At 41.0% G+C, this 26,779-nt stretch overlaps 2 protein-coding genes across 2 annotated transcripts in view; one reads left to right on the top strand and one right to left on the bottom strand.

Moving 5' to 3' along the window:
- The first annotated feature begins 6,332 nt into the window (after nt 1-6,332).
- Nucleotides 6,333-16,630, top strand: SFRP4 (secreted frizzled related protein 4). Its single transcript, XM_005886666.2, has 6 exons — nt 6,333-7,036; nt 8,318-8,398; nt 8,493-8,558; nt 10,796-10,994; nt 13,540-13,603; nt 16,087-16,630. Exons 1-6 carry the CDS (start codon nt 6,592-6,594, stop codon nt 16,270-16,272), a joined length of 1,041 nt encoding a protein of 346 aa, XP_005886728.1. The 5' UTR covers nt 6,333-6,591; the 3' UTR covers nt 16,273-16,630.
- NME8 (NME/NM23 family member 8) overlaps nt 16,599-26,779 on the bottom strand; it is a 48,778-nt gene continuing 38,597 nt past the window's right edge. The window contains exon 15 of the mRNA XM_070369597.1: nt 16,599-26,085. Within this exon, the coding sequence (XP_070225698.1) occupies nt 25,848-26,085 (238 nt within the window). The 3' untranslated portion in view covers nt 16,599-25,847. The remainder of the gene's footprint in view (nt 26,086-26,779) is intronic.

Below are 26,779 nucleotides of genomic sequence, written 5' to 3' on the forward strand. Positions count from 1 at the left end.
ATACAGTGGAAGTGAGAAATAGATTTAAGGGACTAGATCTGATAGAGTGCCTGATGAACTATGGATGGAGATTCGTGACATTATACAGGAGACAGGGATCAAGACCATCCCCATAGAAAACAAATGCAAAAAAGCAAAATGGCTGTCTGGGGAGGCCTTACAAATAGCTGTGAAAAGAAGAGAAGTGAAAAGCAAAGGAGAAAAGGAAAGATATAAACATCTGAATGCAGAGTTCCAAAGAATAGCAAGGAGAGATAAGAAAGCCTTCCTCAGCGATCAATGTAAAGAAATAGAGGAAAACAACAGAATGGGAAAGACTAGAGATCTCTTCAAGAAAATTAGAGATACCAAGGGAACATTTCATGCAAAGATGGGCACAATAAAGGACAGAAATGGTATGAACGTAACAGAAGCATAAGATATTAAGAAGAGGTGGCAAGAATACACAGAACTGTACAAAAAAGATCTTCATGACCAAGATAATCAAAATGGTGTGATCACTGGCCTAGAGCCAGACATCCTGGAATGTGAAGTCAAGTGGGCCTTAGGAAGCATCACTACAAACAAAGCTAGTGGAGGTGATGGAATTCCAGTTGAGCTATTCCAAATCCTGAAAGATGATGCTGTGAAAGTGCTGCATTCAATATGCCAGCACATTTGGAAAACTCAGCAGTGGCCACAGGACTGGAAAAGGTCAGTTTTCATTCCAATCCCAAAGAAAGGCAATGCCAAAGAATGCTCAAACTACCGCACAATTGCACTCATCTCACACGCTAGTAAAGTAATGCTCAAAATTCTCCAAGCCAAGCTTCAGCAATACGTGAACCGTAAACTTCCAGATATTCAAGCTGGTTTTAGAAAAGGCAGAGGAACCAGAAATCAACTTGCCAACATCCGCTGGATCATCAAAAAAGGAAGAGAGTTCCAGAAAAACATCTATTTCTGCTTTATTGACTCTGCCAAAGCCTTTGACTGTGTGGATCACAATAAACTGTGGACAATTCTGAAAGAGATGGGAATACCAGACCACCTGACGTGCCTCTTGAGAAATCTGTATGCAGGTCAGGAAGCAACAGTTAGAACTGGACATGGAACAGCAGACTGGTTCCAAATAGGAAAAGGAGTACGTCAAGGCTGTATATTGTCACCCTGCTTATTTAACTTCTATGCAGAGTACATCATGAGAAACACTGGGCTGGAAGAAGCACAAGCTGGAATCAAGATTGCCGGGAGAAATATCAATAACCTCAGATATGCAGATGACACCACCCTTATGGCAGAAAGTGAAGAGGAACTAAAAAGCCTCTTGATGAAAGTGAAAGAGGAGAGTGAAAAAGTTGGCTTAAAGCTCAACATTCAGAAAACGAAGATCATGGCATTTGGTCCCATCACTTCATGGGAAATAGATGGGGAAACAGTGGAAACAGTGTCAGACTTTATTTTGGGGGGCTCCAAAATCACTACAGATGGTGACTGCAGCCATGAAATTAAAAGACGCTTACTCCTTGGAAGGAAAGTTATGACCAACCTAGATAACATATTCAAAAGCAGAGACATTACTTTGCCAGCAAAAGTCCATCTAGTCAAGGCTATGATTTTTCCAGTGGTCATGTATGGATGTGAGAGTTGGACTGTGAAGAAAGCTGAGTGCCGAAGAATTGATGCTTTTGAACTGTGGTGTTGGAGAAGACTCTTGAGAGTCCCTTGGACTGCAAGGAGATCCAACCAGTCCATTCTGAAGGAGATCAGCCCTGGGATTTCTTTGGAAGGAATGATGCTAAAGCTGAAACTCCAATACTTTGGCCACCTCATGCAAAGAGTTGACTCATTGGAAAGGACTCTGATGCTGGGAGGGATTGGGGGCAGGAGGAGAAGGGGATGACAGAGGATGAGATGGCTGGATGGCATCACTGACTCGATGGACATGAGTCTGAGTGCACTCCGGGAGTTGGTGATGGACAGGGAGGCCTGGCTTGCTGCGATATATGGGGTTGCAAAGAGTCAGACACGACTGAGCAACTGAACTGAACTGAACACTGTCAAAGTTTTAGCATAGTCAATGAAGCAGAAGTAGATGTTTTTCTGGAGTTGTCTTGCTTCTCCTATGATACAGTTTGATCTCTGGTTCCTCTGTCTTTTCTAAATCTAGCATGTACATGTGGAAGTTCTGAGTTCACTTACTACTGAGGACTAGCTTGAAGGATTTTGAGCATAATCTTGCCAACATGTGAAATGAGTGCAATTGTACAGTAAGTAGTTTAAACATTCTTTGACATTACCTTTCTTTGGAATGGGAATGAAAACTGACCTTTTCCAGTCCTGTGGCCATGGCTGAGTTTATCAAAATTACCACCTGCTAACTCCAAATTAAAAGTAGAAAAAAGGGTCTCTTCCTGTAGAAATGACATCAGTCATTCATTATGGCCATTTGGCAGCCAGTAGAGAGCCTGTGGGACTAGACACTATGGGGACTAGTCTAGACCCTAGACACTGTGGGACTAGACACTATGCCTTTGCTCTTGGGCTGAGGACTCAGGAACACGCCTGGTGGCCACATCCGCAGTGAGACCCATCTCCTCACCCATCACCTGACAGTACCACAGACCTACACGTTGGTGTCTGGAAGTTTAGTGTCGTTAAGAACAACATTAACTGGGTTTATGGTTTATGTCTGTGTAAGGTTAGAATCTGTAGTATGGACTCGATAAAAAGCAACTGTTTAAAAAACAAAAGGTGAGGGTGGGATGATTTGAGAGAATAGCATTGAAACATGTATATTATCATACGTGAAACAGATGACCAGTCCAGGTTCGATGCATGAGACAGGGTGCTCAGGGCTGGTGCACCGGGGTGACCCTGAAGGATGGGATGGGGAGGGAGGTGGTGGGGGGCGTTCAGAATGGGGAACACATGTACACCCATGGCTGACTCATGTCAGTGTATGGCAAAAAACCACTACAATATTGTAAAGTAATTAGCCTCCAATTAAACTAATAAATTAATTAAAAACAAAAACAAAAAAAAACACCTTGTTTTCAAAGTTTATATAGTCTTTTCACCTGATATGCTTTTCAAGGATGAAGAGTGAGGCAGGTGAACGTGGGAGAGAGCATTCCTGAATGAGAGACAGATGCGGGGCAAGAGGAAATGAGTACGATTTGGGGGATCAAGTATGAGGCAGATGGTAATCTGAGGCCAGATCACTCAGGGCCTTGAAAATCCTTTTAAGGATTTATTATTAATTCCAAAGTTTTGGAGCCAACCATAAATGTAAAGCTAGGGAGAGTGTCGTCAGGTAGAAGTCTTAGGAAGCTCCCCCAGGTCAGTGTGGAGAATGGCAGGGCAAGGCAGAGGGCAGGGGGAAGAGGAAGATGCTGTCACAATCTAGACAAGAGCTACTGTCTGAGTTAACACCTTGGTAGTAGCAATGCAGAGGATGGAAGAGTTGGGGACTAGACAAAAGGATAGACTTGGAGGAAGACCACTTCCTCTAAGTGGTTTGGATCACTGGAAGTTCAGTCCTGAGTGAGAGAAGATAAATTCAGTTTAGGATTGGCTGATTTTGTGATGACTATGGGATATACAGATGGAAATACCCAGGGGACAATTGGATAAACATTTCCAGAGACCAGCAAGCTTGCATGCGTGCCTGCTAAGTCACTTAAGGCATGTCTGTGTGACCCTATGGACTATAGCCTGCCAGGCTCCTCTGTCCATGGGATTCTCCAGGCAAGAATACTGCAGTGGGTTGCAATTTCCCACTTCAGAAGACCTTCCTGACCCAGGGATCAAACCCACATCTCTTATGTCTCCTTCAGGAAGGCAGGTTCTTTATTACTAGGGCCATCTGGGAAGCCCAGCAGGCCTAGGGGTCTGGATTTGGAAGCCATTGGCATTTAGTTGGTCACTGAACCCAGAAAGGACAGTAGAAGAGTGGTTTCCCACTCATGGTGGTTTTGTCTCCCAGGGGACAGTTGGCAATATCTAGAGACATTTTGACTATTACAATGGGATAGAGGGCAAGCTGGCCCTGGCATCTAGTGGGAGGAGACCAAAGACACTACTAAATTACCCACAGTGTGCAGGACAACCCTCCCCACCCCAGCTCCCATGGCTCACTCAAAAAAGAATTATCCAGCACTTTTGACACTAGTGCTGCGATTGAGACAACCTGGAGCAGTGGGGAGTGTAGAGAGTGAGAAGAGGGCTGAGGATGGAGCCCTAGAGAACTCCCGACATTGAAAGGATGGGCAGGGAAGCAGGCCCTGGAGGAGACTGAAGAGAAGCCACCAGAGAGAAGCCACTGACCAGGGGAACTTCCCCAGTTACATGAGATTTTGGCAAATCAATGTCAAGTATGGGGTAATGGATTGAGTGCTAAAAGCCAGGCAAGAAGAGGGAGGCTGGTTGTCACACTCTCCAGATGAATTCCTCAATGCTGCCACCCTCTCCTAGGAACACTAAAGCCAAACTACCAACAGACCTAATCAGGTAAGCAAGGAGCTTTATGGAGAAGGGTTCTCAGCTTTCCCCCTCCCTTTCTTAATGGACATTCCATCTGAGAACATCAAGGAAATACCTGAAATGTCATGACTTGGTACTTGCAGAGCTAAACTAATGCAGCAGGTTCAAACTAGCTGTAGAAGTTTGAGTCCTCCCCAAGTTTGCCCTCCTCAGCTGATTCCTAGGAAAAGGCAGGGAGCCCAGTTCATTCTCAAAACTGTATCTTCTTCCCTGGTAGGAACTTGGGCTGAAACTCATTTTTACTAAACCAGAGTTTAGACCTACTAGAATCTAATACTGAAAACAGCTTGAGATCTCATCTGGGCTATCCTGTTTGCTTTCTATTTCACTAGCCTGCACTGGCATTTGAAGCTTGGTTTTCTACAGAAAAAAAGATACCTCTCTAGATGGGCCCTGCTGTATTTGGTTACCCTGGGCTTCCCATAAATAAAACTGGACTCCTTGGGTGAATCCTGAAATGTGTTTGTCTCATTTACCTTTTCAACTAACCATGTTTGATTCATGTACCCAGAAAAAATAAATAAGGTAATGCATTTACACATCAAGTGCATTGTACATGCTCAGTAAACATCACCTGTGCTTTTCCTTTATTGGGCTATTTTAATCTTCAGTCCCAATCAGAATCAAAACTAAACTAATTCTGTTATCTAAGCTTTGGAGAGAAAATCAATGTCTGCCTTAAGTTCAGATTTCCAACTAAACCATGAAGATTACCATTCAGATAACATGCTTTCATATTCTAATGCCCTAAGAAAATATCATATACCAGAAATCTTACTGCTTGCAAACCAGTGTATACTTGGAACAATAAAGCCTCCCTTTTCTGGGGATAGCTAAGCCAGCAGTGGATTCTACTACCTGTCCGAATAAAAAATAAGATAAAAGAAAGAACAAAACATACATCATTGATCTCCATGGTACACAGCTTCTTACTTCATTAAATAACAGTTTCCAAGTAAATCAAGATGTTAGCTGCATTGGAAATCACTTGGCATAAAGGAGGAAAAAAATCTTTCAGATTGTGATATCAAAGTCGTCTTGGCTTTCTGCTTTCGTTCAAGTTGAAAAGAGGAACAAGGAGTAGGAGAAAGAGGGAGAAATGTTAGACGGAAGACATTTCTCAAACTGGAAGATGCTGTGACACCTTCGGTCAGTTCTTTTCCTGGAGCAGGTACAGCTCAAAGGCCATTCTGGAAAAAAAAGCCTGAGCCCAAAGTAATGTCTACTAGCCACGACAGTAATCACAAAAACAAATTCCATACAACTCAGGGCCGGGAGGGGGCGGTTTGCTTATATAATGTGTCCATCCTGTTCCAATTGCACTCTCCTGGTCCCACACGTCTCACCGCTCGGCGCTTCTCATGCCCCCTACTGGAGAAAGCAAGTACGTTTAAGAGGTAAAGAGCAGCAGAAGTTCCCATTTCCCTCCAACTTCACAGTTGGGGAACCCAAAAGGCAGAGGGCGCAAAGTTCAGCTTTGATTCGAAAGACGGTCCTTCCCTCTCTTGAAATCGTATCTTGCACCTTCTTGGATCCGGTATCCAAAACGACTGCCAGAGGCTCTTTTTCTTGGTTTGAAGAAAAAGGACTGGCCAGACTAAAAAGGAGGGACTTTGGGGGAATGCAGGATTCAAGCCCTGGGTTGCGGCCCGGAGGAGATGATGTCACCGCTTCTGCAAGAGAGGGCTGGGGGTGGGGCGGCCGACGGGGAGCCCGCGCCGAGCCTGCAGCTGCCAAGGGAGCGTTCCGAGCCCACGTCAGGGGAGGTGTCGGGATAAATAGGTCCGGCAATGGCCGGGGTTGGCTGCGCTCGGAGCTGCCGGGCCGGGGACTGGAATTGCCAGGGCGGGTTCGCGCCTGGGAGGCTGAGGGCTGGAACTACTGGTGCCGCGCGCGCCGGACTGCGGATACCCTCGGCCGGCCCCAGAGGCCGCGCACTGCTGCCCACGGGAGTTTGGGTAGAGCACATCCCCTGTGCCCTAAAGCACCTCTTCCTTCGTGAAGGGAGAGAGAAAGACTAGGGGGCCCATTCTGTCTACTGGGGTGGCGGCGCGGGAGGGCAGTACCATGCTCCTCTCCATCCTGACCGCGCTGTGCCTGTGGCTGCGCCTGGCGCTGGGCGTGCGCGGCGCGCCCTGCGAGGCGGTGCGCATCCCGATGTGCCGGCACATGCCCTGGAACATCACGCGGATGCCCAATCACCTGCACCACAGCACGCAGGAGAACGCCATCCTGGCCATCGAGCAGTACGAGGAGCTGGTGGACGTGAACTGCAGCGCGGTGCTACGCTTCTTCCTCTGTGCCATGTACGCGCCCATCTGCACCCTGGAGTTCCTGCACGACCCCATTAAGCCGTGCAAGTCGGTGTGCCAGCGCGCGCGTGATGACTGCGAGCCCCTCATGAAGATGTACAACCACAGCTGGCCTGAGAGCCTGGCCTGCGATGAGCTGCCTGTCTACGACCGGGGTGTGTGCATCTCGCCTGAGGCCATCGTCACTGACCTCCCTGACGGTGAGACTTGGGGAAGGACAAAGGTGGGGGGGGGGCGGTTGAGGGGGCACTCTGGACTGTCACTGCCACATGAGAACCCGACAGCTGTCAGTGGGTGGTCGGGCAGCCCCCCATTCTTCTTAGGTGAATTGGAGGAGGTGGGAAGGGCTGGTGACTTAACTTCTGGAAAAGTCTGCTTTCTCCACAGGAATTTCAGGAGCTAAAAAACACCATGTCCCCATAAAGAGGGATGGGCGATTTTTCTTAGATAGGTGACACTAGAGAATTTTTTCTTTGTAGTAATAAAATAGTAATAGCAGTGACAGTTGGGTCGAACCCACTTTCAGCACTTTTTTAATATCATTTAATAAATAAAACACTCCTACCAGGATTCTCCACTTAACGTTAGTTCTTGAAAGCTCTTTCTGAAAAAGCAGTACTAGTCACTTCCCACCAGGAGTACAGTTTATAAATTTAGTTGCCCTGGAAAACTGTGATGTCTGTTTCATGGTCTTTGACCCAATGCCAGCGTCTGTGGCATCTTAGTTAACTCGAACTCAACCACCACTTCCTTCTTTTCTCTTTAGTCTTTTTGTTGCTTTTCTAGGAAGAAGAGGCAGGTTTAAATCCACTTCTTGAAATAAAACCTAAGAATATTTTTGCCTCCTTTTATCCCTGACTCAAGTTGCTACACATTTAAAGAAATTATGGTGTTGCTTTAGTGTCGTTTCTGAAGTTATATCTCAGAGCCTTGCCCAAAACGTGGAGGTGGAGAAGTGAAGTGAAGGGGGGGAAATTTAAGCTCCTTTCTAATTCAGTTTAAAAAAAAAAATGTATTTCTTTAATTATAGAACTGATACAGGGTTATGCTTCTTTAGGGGGTAGCTCTGGATTGTTTCTACAAAATGTGAGGTGGGAATTGAGGACTATTTTGGTTATTTTGATTAGTGTAAACTGTCAACTTGGAAAATCAACATTTTAAAATAGATTTAGGAGGGAATGACATAATTTATCCAGGTTGGATAAATGTTGGATAAATCCAGGTTGGCTGTATGTATCAACCAGTTTAAATGGATGTGCCTTCACTTTAGTTTGTTCTGGATAAACAGTCTCAGCCATAAGTCTTCTTTCCTAAGCCCAAAGAGTCTATATGGAAGAAGTAGTTGACAATCACATATAATTTTTGCTGTTTAGGATTTGTGTGTGTTTGTGTGTGCTGCCGTGTTAGTCAGTGTCTCCAGATGATTCCTTACTCCAGCTGGAATCACTGACCACACCCATGTGTCCCTGTGTGTTTTTCAGACGTTAAGTGGATAGACATCACTCCAGACATGATGGTACAGGAAAGGCCTCTTGACATTGACTGTAAACGCCTAAGCCCGGGTAAGTTCATTAGCCTCAAGGCTCCATCTCTTTCTTCTCTCCAGAGTGACTTCTGAACCTTTTTTCAACATTGCCTTTGTTTTGTCTTCTTTAGACCGGTGCAAGTGCAAAAAGGTGAAGCCAACCCTGGCAACGTATCTAAGCAAAAACTACAGTTACGGTAAATCATCTGCTGAATCCATTGGCTTGGGGACTTGGCACATGACACAGCCAGGTCTGCTAGTCATGAAGTGAAAAAGCGGGTTGGTGATTTCTCTCAGTCATGTGGGTCCTAGATGGCACAATAACAACTGTGAATATTTCTTGCTTTTCTGGGTAAATCAAGTAAAAACTAAGTAAAGTAACCTGGGTGAGGGCAGTGCTGTGAATCAGATTACAAGTGTGACATCCTGATCCTAACTGTCCTATTTGTCCAGAAGTTCTGTCAGCCAGGATATCACCTCATTTCTCTCATGGTTTCACCACAGGGCCTTAGGGCAGCGGTGGGAGGGGACGGAAAAAAAAGTTTCACTGCTGTGGAAAGGATGGGTAAGTGATCTGTGGATTTGACCTGAGGCCCAGAGACCAAAGAATTAAGATGTGCACACGTATCTTTTTACTTATAAAAACACTTTTTAAAAAACTGTGGGAATATGTTAATCACAAGACCTATGGCTGTAAGTATTAACATAGTTTAAATGTTCTCTTATTTGAAAGACCCAGTTGGCACTTTCTTCAGAGAATAAGTCAATCATGCTGTCTTGAATGTTTTCAGTGAATTCTAGTGTCATAATTTGAAAGTAAATTTAATTAAAAATGTGTTCCTTTAAAATACTTTTTTGGGCTATTTCATGGGGTTTTTTGTGTGTTGCTTAAATTATTTCTGTTGAAATAGTGGAAACTATTTGGGTAAAAATGTTTGTTTTATTTGGTAACTTAGTTTTCCATATTTCAAACTGAAATTTTATATCATAAGAACCTTTGTATTATACAACCCACATAAAAGCAGGAAGATCATGGCACTATAAAAGTCTGAAAAAATAACCTCTTATTTAGGTTGTCATATTTGAGAACCACACATAGCCAAAATGGGTAATTCAACCCCCCCCAAAAAAACAAAACAGAGCAAAACACTGTCTTTTCTAGTAGCTTCTTGTTACTGTTTTTTAAACCTGTTATATGTAGATATCATCTTAATCTGATCCACATAGCCCCTTCTCTGGCACCGTCCAGCCTTAGTTACTTAATTGTCCAGTCTGAGTTTCACTGTCATGCTGTTCTCTGAGGCATCATTGCTTCGTAACCACATTGATGATGAAACTATTTTCTATTTAAATTATTCAACTCCTTCATAAACCAGCTTGCTAGGATGGAATACAAGACAGATCCATCCTAGGCTGATTACAACTCCATGGCAGGTGGTAATAGCAAGGGACCAAGGAGGTCAAGGAGCTTCCCTGGTGGCTCAGACGGTAAAGCGTCTGCCCGCAATGTGGGAGACCCGGGCTCGATTCCTGGGTCAGGAACATCCCCTGGAGAAGGAAATGGCAATCCACTCCAGCACTCTTGCCTGGAAAATCCCATGGACGGAGGAACCTGATAGGCTACAGTCCATGGGGTCACAAAGAGTCGGACACGACTGAGCAACTTCACTTTCACTTTCACTTTCAAGGAGGTCAGAACTGCAAGCATGATAAGACGCAGTGACATTACCAGTCATCTGTAATAACAGTTCCACCTCTGCCCACCACAGACCCTGCTTTGGCAGTTTGGGAAATTAAAGAATTGAGAGCAGTCATCTTCAGAGACTCCTGCCTGCATTACAATGTTAGGACTGTAACAACTTTCTCTGGAACAGTTCAAGCAGCAGATGGGTAATTGAACCACACAAACTTTTAGGTGCCTTCTGAATCTGAGAATATATGATTCTCACTTCAAATCATTACAGGACAGAGTAGAAAGACAAAGTAGTATTATTTCTACAAAATTTAGTCAACCTTCTATGTAACTAAATTTCCTGATGTTCCCTTCTGCACCCTCCCAAAAAAAGCCCCTCATCATAGAATTATAGAATTTTAGGGCTGAGAAGAATCCATGGGATTCTGTATTGAAACTCTATCTGTAGCCCCATGTGGAGCAGTCACTGACCCAAAGACAGATCTCAGAGTAAGCCCGCTTGTGAATTTCCTTTTCTATCTTGCAGCATGATTCAGAACTTTTAAGACATTGTTGACAATATGGGAGGCCTTACATTTAGCATATGATTGTGTGGGCATTTTTGCCAGCATTCGGGCAGCTTGGACATGACCATAATTACAGGAGTGATTCTTTAAGAGAGGCTCAGGAGTTGGCAGGAATACACCATCCATATTTCTCTCCAAAGCTTCAGCAACACTTAAATCGATTTTTCAATTGCAGTCATTCATGCAAAAATAAAAGCCGTGCAGAGGAGTGGCTGTAATGAAGTAACGACAGTGGTGGATGTGAAAGAGATCTTCAAGTCCTCATCACCCATCCCTCGGACTCAAGTCCCTCTTATTACGAATTCTTCCTGCCAGTGTCCACACATCCTGCCTCATCAAGATGTTCTCATCATGTGTTACGAGTGGCGCTCACGGTAGGCACAGAGGGGCAGAAAAAAACTGCACACAGCTTAGGAAAACCATGAATCCCACTTAGAAGTCCTAGTTTGTGTGTGTGTGGTTTTTTTTTTTTACAGCACTAGCTTTTAAAAAAAATCAGTTTTAATAGATGGTTTGATTGGGATATCATATATCCTAAACATCGCTTAATTCTTAATAGAATTAAGGAAAAATGAAAATATGAGCATTTCAGTGGACTCTTTAAAAATCAATTTCAGAATTTATTACCAGATTTCAGAAACTTATAAGCAAATAAATTGAGTAAAACCAGTTCTTTTCAAATCAATCTTATTGTAGCAAATATGAACTTTTAAGACCTTTTAAATAAATTGTGAATCAAGAAACGATGGCCATTTGAAACACAGTTCCACACTTAGTTTACATTTGTTTACTTGAGTATTATATAAACACATATATACACTCACACACATGTATTGTATGCATCTCTCCAGCTGGGAGTGTGTCTCCTCACTTATCTTTCCATAACATCTTTTTATATATATCCTTACAACATAAGAAGTCCTTAAAATATAAAAATCAAACACTTCAGCACAGGTTCCAGAAAGAGCCCCATAACTTGCTTCACTTCGTTTCTCCAGCAAAACTACTCATTTTTATTTAAAAAGTCTTCCTTTTGATTCTCTGCCATTAATAATGTTCCTATTCCTTCTGGATATACAGTTCAAGATTCTATTTCTCAAAAAAAAAAAAAACCACTTTTTGATACTGCCTTCACTTAAATACTTTCTTATTCTTCAGTCTATCAGTACTTAGTACCTTCTTCACACTTCTTGTGCTTTCGGCTTTAAAGCTGTTTTACTGCTTATATCTTGTCTTTCTAAATACATTGAATGAATGAACTTTGAATGACTGTTTCTGGGCTCATTCCTCTATGATGCTTATATATGCTCCAGTACTAGAAGCATCTAGCACATCTGAGGATGTGCCGGATTGCTGAACAGGTGAATAGATAATACATGAGTTAAATAACAGCCTTTGTGTCATTTTCCCTGTTAGATTATAGATAGTGTAATTCTGATCAAAATCCTAGTAAACATCTTTTGGATGATTGAGATTTATGTCTTCACAAATAATGCTAATGATCATTTGGAAGAATAAAGTGCTAAGGACATGTAAAGGAGATTTTGAAAATCGAAGGATGAGTGAAAATACGCCTTATGTCATAAGCAAAGTTAGTATAAAGCTACACTTGTTCAAGTCATGTGGTGCAACAGTAGACATGTAGATAAATAAAGCAGAGAAGAAAATCTTGCAACAGATTATAATTCATGCAAGAACTTCTATGAAAGAGATGTGGCAAATCAATAGAAATCAAACTGTTGTTTAGTAAATGTTGCAAATAGCTTTACTTGGGAAAATAGTATGTATTTTCACTTTGTACTCAATAAATTTTAAATGGGGTAAAAAAGTAAATATTTTAAAAACTTAATCAAAAAGGATAAAGTTCAGTAAATAAATATGTACTACCTGAAAAATAAAGTAGTCTGTAAACATAAAAGTAATGTAAGAAATCATGAGGAAAAATGTCAGTGCACATATCTGATGACAATATTGTGCATATTAAAATCAAAAATAAAAAGAGAAAGACATGGACTTCCCTAGAGGTCCAGTGGTTAAGACTCCAAACTTCCACTGCAGGGGGCATGGGTTCAATCCCTGGTCTGTAAACTAGGATCCTGTGTGCCAGGCAGCCAAAAAAATTTTTTTTAGAAAGAGAAAGACAAAAAAAAAAATTATTGCAATGGGTATAACAAAAGATAGTGATTTACTCTATAAAAAGTAAGTATAAATTTACATCTAAATCAATACTTAAAACATTGACTACAATATAGAAATGCATGTATGAAGTCTATACAAAGTTCTAAAAGAAGTACAAATAGTAAATAAACATTAAAATATTTACCTCCTTAATTTTCCAACCCAAATAAAAGCAAGATTCCATTCTTACTTAGTCTTAATGTTGGTGAATTAAATGACAGTTCAACCATTTTGAAAATAATTTAGCACTATGCAGTGAAAACCTTAAGAAAAAAATACATACTCTTCTGCTTTCATAAATCTATCTTAAGGAAATAATTAGCCAGTGCACACTAGTGATATTCAGTGCAATGCTGATGATAATAGCTAAGCAAAAGGGAGGTTCAACTGTAGAGAAATAGTTAAATATATTATGGATATCCATAGTTATAATTTATATAGTTAGGAAAGTTATATTTTTTTAATTTTTCAGGTATATAAGAAAATGCATACAATGCTGAAAGGAAATATACAGTATGATCTAAATGTACAGTGTGATCTAATAAAATATGAAATATTAGTTAAATAAATACACCAAAAGAAAATATTAGTAAAATATAAATGGGGACTTGTGGGGCTAATGGTTATTGAAGAATTTTGGTTTTTACAATTCTTTGTATTTTATATTTTTGAACTTCTGTATTTTTGAAATTTTTACTTTCATAATTAGCATTGCTTATTAAGATAAATTACTTTTTTCAGGATGATGCTTCTTGAAAATTGTTTAGTTGAAAAATGGAGAGACCAACTCAGTAAAAGATCCATAGTAAGTATAATTAGGAATTCACAGATATGGATTGAAATGCACGTATTTGGGAATTCTTCACATTCTTTCATCTCTAGGCTATCATGTGCTGTGCTTAGTCACTCAGTCGTGTCCGACTCTTTGTGACCCTGTGGACCGTAGCCCGCCAGGCTTCTCTGTTCGTGGGGATTCTCCAGGCAAGAATACTGGAGTGGGTTGCCATACCTAGCTCCAACTAGGCTATGATAGGAGCCAGAAACAGTAGCAGTATTTGTCTTTGAATAGGTAATTAAGAGAATAACTTTTCTCATTTGGAATTTTTATCATAAGTTTCTCTTCAGTTTCAAAGGTGATTTGGTTGCATTCAGTATTGATCTACTGGTTTTCAACATTTCCAGATTAAACTTATTTATTGCTTTCTTTATTGTATTATATTTAATTTGTTTAGCAGTCAGTCAGATGCTTGAACAGAATTAATATACAGTGGTATTAATACAGATATATGTGGGTGTGAATATCTGCTTTTGAAATTCACACTGTCACTGTACAGAGAAGATTCTTTCCCTGTATTTAAGATAATTTCAAGACTTTTGACAAAATAAGTCATATTCAAAAAGTAATACTTTTGTGGTCAAATCCATAATTTAACGGTAACATCATAGAAAAATTGGTCAGTTAGAGGAGTTAGAATAATTTTCTGCCCAGAGATGTGAAATCATTCCAGAACTAAAGAAATCAGGTTATTGGTTTGGATTTTAAAAGCATCCTTTTTCCTTAAAATATGTTTAGATGTATGCAGGAGAGTTTGTGTTACCCAGTTCAGAAAAGATACTGCAACTGCCTGTGTTTTCTTAGTTTGCAGGAATGAAAATTCTTGAGCAAGGGGAGAGTGTATATTAATACTGATTCATGGAGAAGGTGGGCTTCCCAGGTAGCTCAGTGGTAGAGAATCTGCCTGTCAGTGCAGGAGCTGCAGGAGACATGGGATCAATCCCTGGGTTGGGAAGATCCCCTGGAAGAGTAAATGGCAACCCACGCCAGTATTCTTGTCTGAAGAATCCCATAGACAGAGGAACCTGGCAGGCTACAGTCCATGGGGTCACAAAAGAGTTGGACATGACTGAGCAACTGAGCGTGCTTGCATGCATGGAGAAGGCAGTTTCAACACAACCTCTTCTACTGAGTCCTTTTCTAAATAACAGGCCCAAACACTGCTGCTGCATCTAAGCTAAACACTCATGAGCTTCTCAGGAGCACACTTTGTCTTACTGAACAGAAAATTCTAGCAGAGTTGCTTATTTGGTTTCCAAGACTACAGTAGATTAGAAGAATCAATCTAGAAGGTAAGTCCACCTTGAAAACTGAGATTGTTGACAGGAAAGAAAGCTTTCAAGAATCATAACTGGGTCATTCACTTTGGCAGCAAATACTCCAATACAGTATTAAGAATATGAAAATATCACCGTGGTATAACAATGCACAGTAATAAGTTTATTATTTTAGGACTAGAGTTGTGCCCTAGGAGGGTGGGGACTGTATTTTTCATTTCATTGTATTTTTACTGCCTGACCTATGGTTGTGGTCTAATTTTTATACTCTAACATAAAGTAGGGACATATGTGTTATAATGAAAAGCAATGTCTATTCAAATAGACTCTTTTTCATTTTTTTTCTTAGACATTTTCATATTTAAAGAGTAAATTCTTTTTCTGTCATGGAATCTTGACTGTCTAGAATGGCATTTCTCATCAGCTCTGGGTAGCTAACACATGAGTGGATTACTAAATGTGGGTGGGGCTTCCATCTTCTTTCAGATGTAAGAGAGTTAGGTGAACCTCTAAGTGTGGTAAGAAATCCCAGCTTCCTAGTGAGGCTGTATCCATTTCCGCTTTTAGCCTTGGCAAAGCCTTTTTGAATGATTGGCTGTATAGGAAAGTTGCATTACAGGGCCTATGGGAAAAATTGCATACATTAGGGCCTTCACAGGAGGAGAAGGGGATGACAGAGGATGAGATGGTTGGATGGTAACACCAACTCAATGGGCATGAGTTTGAGCAAACTCCAGAAAATAGTGAAGGACAGAGAAACCTGGCATGCTGTAGTCCATGGAGTCACAGAGTTGGACATGACTGAGCAACTGAACAACAGCAAAGGGCCTTAGGCTGTGGAGTCAGGCTGGTAAATTTGAATCCCAGCTCTGACTTTGTTGGCTCTGAAAATAACATCAGTATGCTTGTTTCCCGGTCATGACAATGGTGTCTACCTAGAAGGGCTGTTGTTTCAATGAAATAAATGTATGTCAAGACATTACCATATATATCCAGTGCTTTCCAAAGCACCTGTTACAGGATACATGCTCAACATCACGGGGTAGAGTAGCTATGGTAATCATGAGTCTCATGATGAGTATATTACAGTGAAAATACGCATTATTTTGGATATTAGTTTAATAGCATGAAGAGGTGAGACATATTTGATGGTCACATGTACACGTTGCCTCCCAGCAGTGGGAAGAGAGGCTGCAGGAACAGCAGAGGACAGTCCAGGACAAGAAGCGAACAGCAGGGCGCACCAGTCGCAGTAACGCCCCGAAGCCCAAGGGGAAGCCACCTGCTCCCAAACCAGCCAGCCCCAAGAAGAACATCAAAGCTAGGAGTGCTCCAAAGAGCACAAACCCAAAACAAGCGTGAGCTAACTGCTTTCTGAAATGGGGACTTCCTCTCAGAGTGAGGCCAGGCATCACCCAGACAGCCTGTTAGAAGGCCGCACACCCCTCGCCTTAACAACCACAGTCCTCTTCATAGACACATCTTGCAGCATTTTTCTTAATGATATGCTTCAATTTTTCTTTTTAAGTCACTACAAACCATAGTGGTAGGTATGCCCTTGGGTATGCAAGGTATAAGAAAGCTGGTCAAATAAGCTTATTGTATTGAGAGTAAACTGTGTGCAGACTCTGTGAGAGCTCCACAAGGGCAAAGATGCTTTTGTTCTTACAATTTGACCTGATATGTGCATTGAAAAATAAATGCCATATTACAAACAAAACACCCAATTTTTTTTTTTACAATATGTTTTATTTTATTTGGTGGTTAGGATGTGAGCAGTTTTTCAAAATGTGATTGAAAATATAATGCTTCTAAAGAGGAAAGCAAGAGGAGTGAATGTTTCAAAGATCTTTACTGTTTGCAGAAGAATTTTTGTGATCAAAGGGGATTTTTGAACAATCTAGAAAAGTAGGATGTGGAAAATCAGAATCAGTCTGGTTTTATGGTTTTTGTTTTTACAAAGAAGCCTTTCTGCTCTGTTCAGCTAGAAACCCTAAAACTAAAACAATAGTATTGCTAAATGAATAAAAGGGAAAGGCAGACAGACAAAGTCTGGACCCTTGTTTTCTGGTTACCATGCCACAGTGGAGATGCTCTGATTTCATATGCATGTTTCTTACAGCCCCTTTAAGCAGCACTGGAAACACTTTGTATCTTCTCTATGATTTGGGTACCAATTAGTCATCCCCAAGCATCTTACACCTGTGAGTGTGATGCTCATCTCACTTCCCAGGACATCCCAGGTATCTTGACGCCCAGCCTCTCTGCTGATTGCTGGTGCCCCCAAGGGTGCCTTGGGCCTGAGGTAGGAGGGTCAGGATCCAGAGCCCCTGGTCTTCAGCCTGCTATGGCACCCTTGCCACACACCAGCTCCGTACTTGGAAAAGACAGTTGCAGTCACTTGTCCATCCACTACTCAAGGATATAGAAGAACAAACTGCAAGCTTAAGAGTAAAATCTCCTTTAGATGTACCATTGTTGCTGCTTCTCAGAGTAGGGGTAAGTTACATGTTGCATTCACACACAATGATTAAACAGATAATTTAATTTCATCTCTGTAGGCTTTGGGACACAGAGGTGAGGTGTGTGGGTAAGCCAGGGCAGAGTGAAGAAACAGCGTTAATGAGAGTGCTGGCATGGGCACCCATCTCCTGAAAATGTAACTTCATCTGTATCCTGTTACCCCACGGCAATAGAGCTGAAGGAATCCAATATAAACACCCACACAGAGGTATCAATAAAATACTCCATGTGTGTTTCTGTCTAAAAAACAAACCACTCTGGCCCTTAAGGAAAACCAGACAGGTATTTAGGATAGCATCTAAAGAAATCTAGGAAAGTCCATGAAAAGCCATTCATACCCTAGATTACCTCCTTAGCATAGTAGGAATTTGGAGGGTGGGGAGGGGAGTTAGAACTCTCAACGGAAATGAAAAAACTCCCTGCAAAACTTTTTTTTAAGTGCAAAATGATGTAACGAGAGTTTGGAAATGGCTTGACAATTTTAAACACTGTTTCCTTTGAATATTTAACTGAAATCATATACTGCATATCACAACTTAATAAGGTACATTAATTACTTTAATTGATAATCACTGTTTGTTATAAAAAAGTTGAAAATGAACATCAGCCCACACTGAGAGTAATATAACAAGTGTGGAAGTGGGTTTTGTGTGAGAGCCACAAATTTTTCTCCCTTAAAATATTGTTTCCACCTAAATACTTATGAGAGGTAAATCGCTCACCTGGGGGGATGGGGTTTGATTGTATAACGGTGCACCTTTCCTGCCTCTTGTTGGGTTTTTCTCTTTGGATGTAGAATATCATTTGGGGTAGGCTCCAGTCTTTGTTATTGATGATTGTCTGGTAGTTAGTTGCAGTCTGGGTGTGTTCATGAGAAGAGGCAAGCCCAGGGTCCCTCGATTCCACCACCTTGTAGCTACTTCCTTCAGAAAACTTCCAATTCCTTCAGCATCCATCAGTTTGGTTACCAAATCCTTTTCCCTAGCTTCTGCAGGTTGCCAGCAGTCCTGAGCATTCCTTGGCTTGAGGCAAGATAACTCCTATCTGTGCTTTGGTAGTCACACAGTGTTCCTATGGGTAGGTCTGTGTCCAAATTTCCACTTCCTGACAGTCACTCCTCTCGCAGTTTGCAGTCTCCCTCTGTGCATTTATATGATAAAAAACAAAACCTATTATACAGGTTATACTGTTTCATAACCTGCCTTCTTCACTCAGCCCTTTATTTGAATTAGCTCTCACATCACTAAAACCCAGGCCGGCTTATTTATAGTGGCCATGAGGTATTCAATGGTGAGCATCACTTAGACCTTCATGTTATTAGAGATTTAACTGTATGTACTGAATAACTCAAACAGCTTGATAGCTAATATCCGTGCACATCCTTAGTTAGTCCTGGAGGATAAGTTCATTTAAGGGACATTGCTGGGCTGAGGAGGATGCCCAGCCAGGAAAGTTCTTGATCCTATTGTCAGTCATCCTGCAGAATGTTTGGCCCATAGGTGTATCAAAGTGATTTTCCAGCTCCTCACTAAGATTGTCTTCACCTTCTTATAACATAAATTTGAGCTGCAAACTTGATGTCTCTTTTCATCTATGAGCCCTCAACTGACAACATTCTCCACACTCCAGGCAGCTGGGCAATGAATGACTAGTTTATTTTGTCAATAACTTGTGAGAATGGACTTCTGAATGTGGCTCCCCAGGCATGAGGGGAGGACAGATTTTCATGTCACAAATAATTTCCTACTGTTACTGAGTTCTCAGAACCAGGAAAAAAAATGTGGCACAGAAGAGTACAAGCCATAAATGCTTCCTTGTACTCTGTCTAATGAACATGTGTTGCTTTTATAATTAGAAAATACTGTAAACATATTAGGCCTTCCCAGGTAGCACTAGTGATAAAGAACCTACCTGCCAATGCAGGAGACATACAAGATGCAGGTTTCATCCGTGTGTGGGAAGATCCCCTGGAGGACAGCATAGCAACCCACTCAAGTAGTCTTGTCTGGAGAATCTCATGGACAGAGGAGACTGGGAGGCTACAGTCCATAGGGTCACACAGAGTTGGACATGACTCAAGTGACTTAGCATGCATGCACAAACATATTACCAGAGAGAGAAAGAGGGTGATGAAATATAGTATGGATTTAAGCCAGGTAGCAGGGAAGGCAATGGCAGCCCACTCCACTACTCTTGCCTGGAAAATCCCATGGACAGAGAAGCCTGGTAGGCTGCAGTCCACGGGGTCGCTAAGAGTCGGACACGAGTAAGCGACTTCACTTTCACTTTTCACTTTCATGCATTGGAGAAGGAAATGGCAACCCACTTCAGTATTCTTGCCTGGAGAATCCCAGGGACAGCAGAGCCTGGTGGGCTGCCATCTATGGAGTAGCACAGAGTCGGACACAACTGAAGCGACTTAGCAACAGCAGTAGCAGCAAGCCAGGTAGACATGAAAACTTATATTGATTACATGTGTGTTAGTCTGGGTACTCAGAGAAGCAGGCACCAAAATGGAATTCAATCAAATATGGATCCTTTTAGAGGAAACACCTGTGAAAAAGAGTGAGGAGGGAGTTGAATAAGGCTGGGAGAGCTGAGACAGAAGGAAGATGGACAGAAAGTTGGGGAAGAAACACTCCAGGCTGCTTCAGTGTCTAAGGAAGGCTTGTCAAGACTACTGGGAACCTTGACCCAAGTCAGCCATCAGGGACTCCCTTGTCACCCAGGGACAGTTCTGCCTTCACATCCTACATATCTTACATTATTTACTCTTCTATCTAAGAGAGGTCTGTTTCTACTAGCATGTAAGGAAACCTTTTTTAAAAGGACGTCAATGGCAGTAAGAATCTCTATGGTGTGTAATTTTGCCTTTACAACTTCAGGCAGTATAGGCATAAGTCTAATATATCTAGTTGCAATATTTGTATGAGAGTAGTTTTATAACTAGATAGTTCTAACATGCAGCTGTAATATCTAGATGAGAACCATTTTGTAATGGCAAATTTAAATCACATAAGTGATATATTTTAGAGGGAAAAGGAGCATACTTGATCAGCAACTACATTTAGATAAGAGAGAAGACTCATAGCCAGAGGGCCGATCCCAAATCTCACAAAATTGTAATAACATGAATAACAGTATGAGGTTCAGAACACTGAGGTTAAGCAAAACATGGTATTATGAATAAAGTTTCATCATGGTATCAAGGGATCTCTCAAATGTTGTTGTTGAATCAAACAGAAGGATTTTTAAAATTCATTAACCATTTAGTCATCTAATAATTTCAAGTATTTATTATGTCATTGAAATATTTTAGCAGCTGAAAATCACATAAACCATTGCTTAGTAAACTTTCTTCTTTCTTAAAAGCATTGAAAAAAGAACTGGCTTTGGAGGTCTCCCAGAGTAACTTCCAAGGGGTGAGCAAGTTCGAACACTGTACAGGCAAGCATCATTAGCAACAGATCAACTCTTGGTGTCTCAGGGCCAAGAGACTCCAAGGAGAGGGCCATAGAATAGAGCAGAGCACATTTTAGGGAACTGGTCCATTTTCTGCAAAGCATCTGCTTACAAGGAACAGGATCCAGGGAGGGTATCCTGGAAGGTAGTAGCCTCTAATCAACAATGCTTCAGGTCTCCTATGTTAGAAACAGGCTACAAGGGCTAAGTAGGGCAATGAAGGAAACTCTGGCTTCAAGGTCAAGGTGCATGACTGATCCAGTGCCAGAGGCTGGAGATTATTCTGTACTGTATAGTTCATGAAGATGAGACTCATCCCCGGCTCTGTCAGGTTAGAGGGCAATGAAGGAAACTCCGGCTTCAAGGTCAAGGTGCATGACTGATCCAGTACCAGAGGCTGGAGATTATTCTGTACTGTATAGTTCATGAAGATGAGACTCATCCCCGGCTCTGTCTGGCTGTCAGGTTAGAGGTGCTTCCTTCCCTCACAGACACACCATTGCCTGCCGAGCTAGTTTGGACCCATGGCCCCACCATCATGCGCTTCGCATCTTGTTTACATATCTCAGCCCACTGCTTCAAGGTATATGCACTGATTACCTCAGCCACAGTGGCCAATGACATGCATCTGCTGCCTAAAGTCCAGCTAAGATTCAAGATCCAGTGAGCTGGAGCCCTGACAATTTTCTAGTCTTTTCTAACCTTTCTTCCTCTGGGGAAGAATATACTCCCAGATACCACCAACCCCAGCCCCCAGATGCCTGCCTCATGCTGCTGCATACCACTTTACTAAGTTCAAACCCCTCAAGACCAACACCAACATAAACTAAAATTTAACTGAATATATCTCTTTGGACATTGATTATTATATTTCTGACTACTTAAACCTAATTCTACAACCTGAAAAAAATAGCCTGTCCCTATGTCTTGCTTTTAAAATCTTTGAACAACTATGTACAACTGAGTGAAGCATGCCATCTGCTGGTTATTAAGAGTTTGGCTTTAATGATACTAGAGTCCTGGACCAGTCCTGAGGCAATAACAGTGTGTCATTTAGGTCTAATTGGACTATAGTATTGCTGAAGTCCTCCATTTCCTTGCTGATCTTCTGTCTTGTTCTATCCATTATTATTATGAAAGAGTTCCATTGAAGTCTCCAACTATTACTGTGGAACTTATTTCTCTCTTCTGTCAAAGTTTGCTTCATGTATTTTGGAATTCTTTTTTGTTATTGTGCATATGTTTATAATTGTAATTTATTGATAAATTGAATCTTTTTCAATATCTAATGTCCTTTACTGTCTTTTGCATAAACTTCTTTGATGTCAAATATAATTTTCTGATTATAATATAGGCACCGTAGCTTTATTTTAGTTCCTATTAGCATGGAATATTCTATTCCATCTTCAAGCTTTTTGTGTTTTTGGATTGAAAGTGAGTCTCTTGAAGATAACATATTAATGGATCACATGCTTTAATCCATTCTGTTATTCTCCACGTTTAAATTGGAGAACTTACTCCATGTACATTTAAATTGGGAGAACTTACTCCATGCTTCCCTAGTGGGTCAGCTTGCAAAGAATCCACCTGCCATGCAGGTGGGTTTGATTCCTGTGTTGGGAAGATCCCCTGGAGAAGGGAAAGGCTACCCACTCCAGTATTCTGGCCTGGAGAATTCCATGGACTGTATAGTCCATGGGGTCACAAAGAGTCAGACACAACTGAGTGACTTTCACTTTCATTTTACTTCCCTAGTGGCTCAAATGGTAAAGAATCTACTTGCAATGCAGGAGACCCATGTTCAATCCCTGGGTCAGGATGACCCCCTGGAGAAGGAATGGCAACCCAATCCAATATTCTTGCCTGGAGAATCCCATGGACAGAGGAGCCTGGCGGGGCTACAGTCCGTGGGGTCACAAAGAGTCGGACACGACGAACAAGTAATACTTTCACTTTCACCCATGTGCATTTAAGGTAGTTACTGATTAGGAAGGACTTATGTCCGCCATTTAATTATCTGTTTTCTGTATGTCCTGTGTGCTTTTCTTCCTCAGTTCTTCCTTTACTGTCTCTTTTTCAGTTGGTTGACTTTTTATGTTTAGCACACCATTTTGCTTCCCTCTTTTTCCTAGTAGTTTATAAAACTTCTCAGTGGTTCCTCAGAAATTGCAATTAACATTCTAAAACTCATAACAAAAGCAAAACAAAACAAAAAACAACTTATAACAACCTACTGTGAAGAATACCAATTTCAATAGTATATAATGGAATATACCACCAGTCTTTATTTTAATAATATATACTTTTCTCCTAAACTTTTCTGTCTCTCCCCTTTTATATTATTGTTGGCACATACTGCATATTTGTACACTGTGTGCCCATTAATATATATTTATAATCATTATTTTATCATCTTTTTTATATGTTGATACCATAGGGGGGCAAAAAGAGTTAGAAACCAAAAGTACAGTAATACTGGCTTTTACATTTTTACCAGTGTTATTTCTTCATGTGTGAGTCACTGTCTAGTGACCTTTCATTTCAGTTTGAAGTACCCTCTCTAGCATTTCTTGTGGAGCAGATTTAGTAGTAATAAATTCCTTTAGTTTTTTTTTTTTAACTAGGAATGTCTTAGAAGGATAGTTTTGCTAGGTATAGGCTTCTTGGTTGATTTTTTTTTCTTTCAGTATTTTAAATGTGTTATCCTATTGCCTTCTGGCCTCCATGATTTCTGATGAGAATCAGCTATTATTGTGGATTCCATGTACATAACAAGTGCTTTTCTCTTATTGCTCTCTAATTTCAGTCTTTTTTTTTTTTTTGGCTTTTGACAATTCAACTGTAATGCAGTAGAACTGTAGCCAGTTATCAAGTCTTGTGGGTACAATGCAGCTTTCTAAAAATTCTCTGATTATTTCACTTGTCACTAACTCACATTTCCACATTATTTTGTGTTGCTGTCAACTTCCACTTTGATTATTGCAGTGCCTTCTCTCTGGATAACTTCAATCTCTTTTTCCCTCTGTGTCACATATATGCATCTGCTCACTCTGTGCTTACCTCTAAGAATCCTAGAACACATATTAATTTTCCATCTCCAGCCTTTAGAGTCTTAAGCTCCTTTAGGACAAGCACTGTGTATATACAGCCCTGCAACAGTGTCCAACAAGAGCCAAACAAATGATTCTTGAATGTCTGAAACATACCCACAATACTAGCCCCCTGAGAGTTATGATATAGTGACAGCATAAGACAGAAACCAGCAAAATGTGAATATATGTGTGTAGTGGTAGTCGTGCTTTAGTCACTAAGCCATGTCCAACTCTTGTGAGTCTATGGACTGCAGCCTACCAGGCTCCTCTGTCCATGGGATTTCCCAGGCAAGAATACCAGAGTGGGTTGCCATTTCCTTCTCCAGGGTATCTTCCCAACCCAGGGATTAAACCCAGTCTCCTGCATTGCAGGTGGATTCTTTACCAATTGAGCCACCAAGGAAGCCTGTGTATGTGTGTGTGTATGTTTATAAAACTCCTTTCTTGCTTCTTTACCTCTGATTTTGGAAATCCTACCCATTTTTCAAGATCTATTTGATCCATTACCTTCTCCAGTTCCTACCCATCAAACACACACCTATCAATTCAGCACTGAAATATACACTAATTAAAAATCCCCTATATTATTCATAATGTTTCCCTCATCACAAAAGGGGGGGAGGTATGTTGACATTAGATCTACACTATATTTCTAATAGACACTATAAACAGAATGTAATTCTACTCACCACCTGCTCCACAGGCACTCATCACTGACATGCTTAATAATGTATAGATAGTAGTTATAATCAGACATTGTTTCTGTGATTTTGCCTCCTCATCATATTTGTATTTCCCTGAAGGTAACCTTAATTATTATTTATTAACCAAGAACCCATAGTTTTGTATTAACTAAGAACCCACAGTTCAAGCAGATATACAATACCTATTTTTCCAACATAAGTGGTCAAGGGTTGTACCATCATGCTTTGGTCTATAACTGAGCTAGACTAATGAAATGAGCTGCACTATGCCAGAATAAAACATTCTTATATCTAGAGAAATCATAGCTTATCAATAATATTAGGAATCAATGTGCTTGCTCATCTCTCCCTGAGGAACTGGTTGGGTGTGAAGGGATTGCTCCATTTCACATTGCTGCTTCATTATGCTCTGGAGGCTGATTCTCAGTTCGGCTTGTCCAGGTGGGGACTGTACTCCACATTCAAGTCAGCAACCAGAGCCACATGGGTGTACATTTGTGAGCCTTCTCTTTGAAACTAAAGAAAGAAAGTAGGTTTTATGGGGGAAATTATCTGTCTTACACTCTTATCTCCCATATTGTCCAAGATGGAAAAGCTTTCAATCAACAACTAAGCAAGACTCAATTCACATACATTTTATGTAACTGCCTCTCCCCAATAAGCACCTCTTTGCCAAAGAATAGAACTGATTGCCTTTTATTCTATACTTTCTAATATTCTATTCTATTCCATGGTCATATAGTACCCACAGGTAGTTAATAGGCTCCAAGTTTCCAGACACTTAAAGGATAGAGTTGAGGCTTCTGAATGAGACTTTGACCACTCAGAGTAAAGAAGTGGAGGGGAAGAAAGGAGAGAGGCTGATGAGACTGAGTCATAGCAGATGGCACAGACACAGCTGGAGACCAGGGCTTGCCAACCCATAGGTTTAAAACCAAGGCTGGCAAATCCACAGATGTCTCACTTGCCCTACTGTCTCTCAGGTCCCTGGCATCTACAAGGCTCCCAGGCTGCTACAGACCTGCAGAGTGTGTCTGGCAGGAAATAAAGTTGATTCAGGAGTATGGGGAGAACTCTGGTCTTTATGGACCAGCCTTGTCCTAGGTCTAGCCACTGTAATAAGGAGATATAATAATAATTCAAGAGGTACTGTACTTTAGTTTTCCTCAAGGTTCTCAGGAACAAAGTCTTCAAACATTCTACTAATCGTCTCCATTGCCTCCTCCATATTAGATGCTCCATGGACAGCATTTTTCAAAATATTTTTTCCAAATTGGGCTCGAATAGAATCTGGGGACAGTAGTCTTGCTTCCTCTGGGTCTGTGGGACCCATCAATCGTCTCCAGTCTGAAACAGCATTCCACTTGGTCAGAATCATGACCAAAGATGTACCCCTGCAAACAAGAATGCTTTCAGAAGACTTGGACTATTGATAACTGTAGAGACTGAATACACAGCTAAAGACAGAACACCACAGCTTCATCCAGAGAGCTCATCTTTATTCTTTGTCCTCATCAGTGTGATTTTTCTGCTTTTTAAAAAAAAATTTTAACTTCTCCCTCACCCAATAGGTTTATTGGGATTTGTTTTTCTGGGGTTTTTTTTTTTTTTTTGGCCATGTTGCATGGCTTGCTAGGTCTTTGTTATCTCACCAGGGATTGAACCCATGCCCTCTGCAGTGGAAGCACAGAGTCCTAATCACTGGACCACCAGGGAAGTCCCTTTCAACAGGATTTTTGTTCTAGAAGAATTTTTTTTTTTTAATTTTAGGGATACATGCTAGGCACTATTCCAGTTACTTTCAATGTATCAATTATTTAGCCTTCACAACAGTGCCAATGAGGTAGGTCCTATTAACATCCCCATTTTATGGATAAGGAAACTAAGGCAAAGATCAAATATGTTGGCAAAGCAGACATTTAAAAGTAGATAGCCTCTATATTTAATGTGAAGAACTAAAGAAACAAAGAAAGAGAAAACAGAGAAGAAAAAAAGGAATTAGAATAAACATGAACTCCAAATATTACCAGGGTGCTTTTCTCATGAATTAGATTGGATAAAATATTTTAATGAATTTTTTGTATTTTT

Source organism: Bos mutus, chromosome 4 (assembly GCF_027580195.1).
Source record: "Bos mutus isolate GX-2022 chromosome 4, NWIPB_WYAK_1.1, whole genome shotgun sequence".
Classification (NCBI taxonomy): domain Eukaryota; kingdom Metazoa; phylum Chordata; class Mammalia; order Artiodactyla; family Bovidae; genus Bos; species Bos mutus.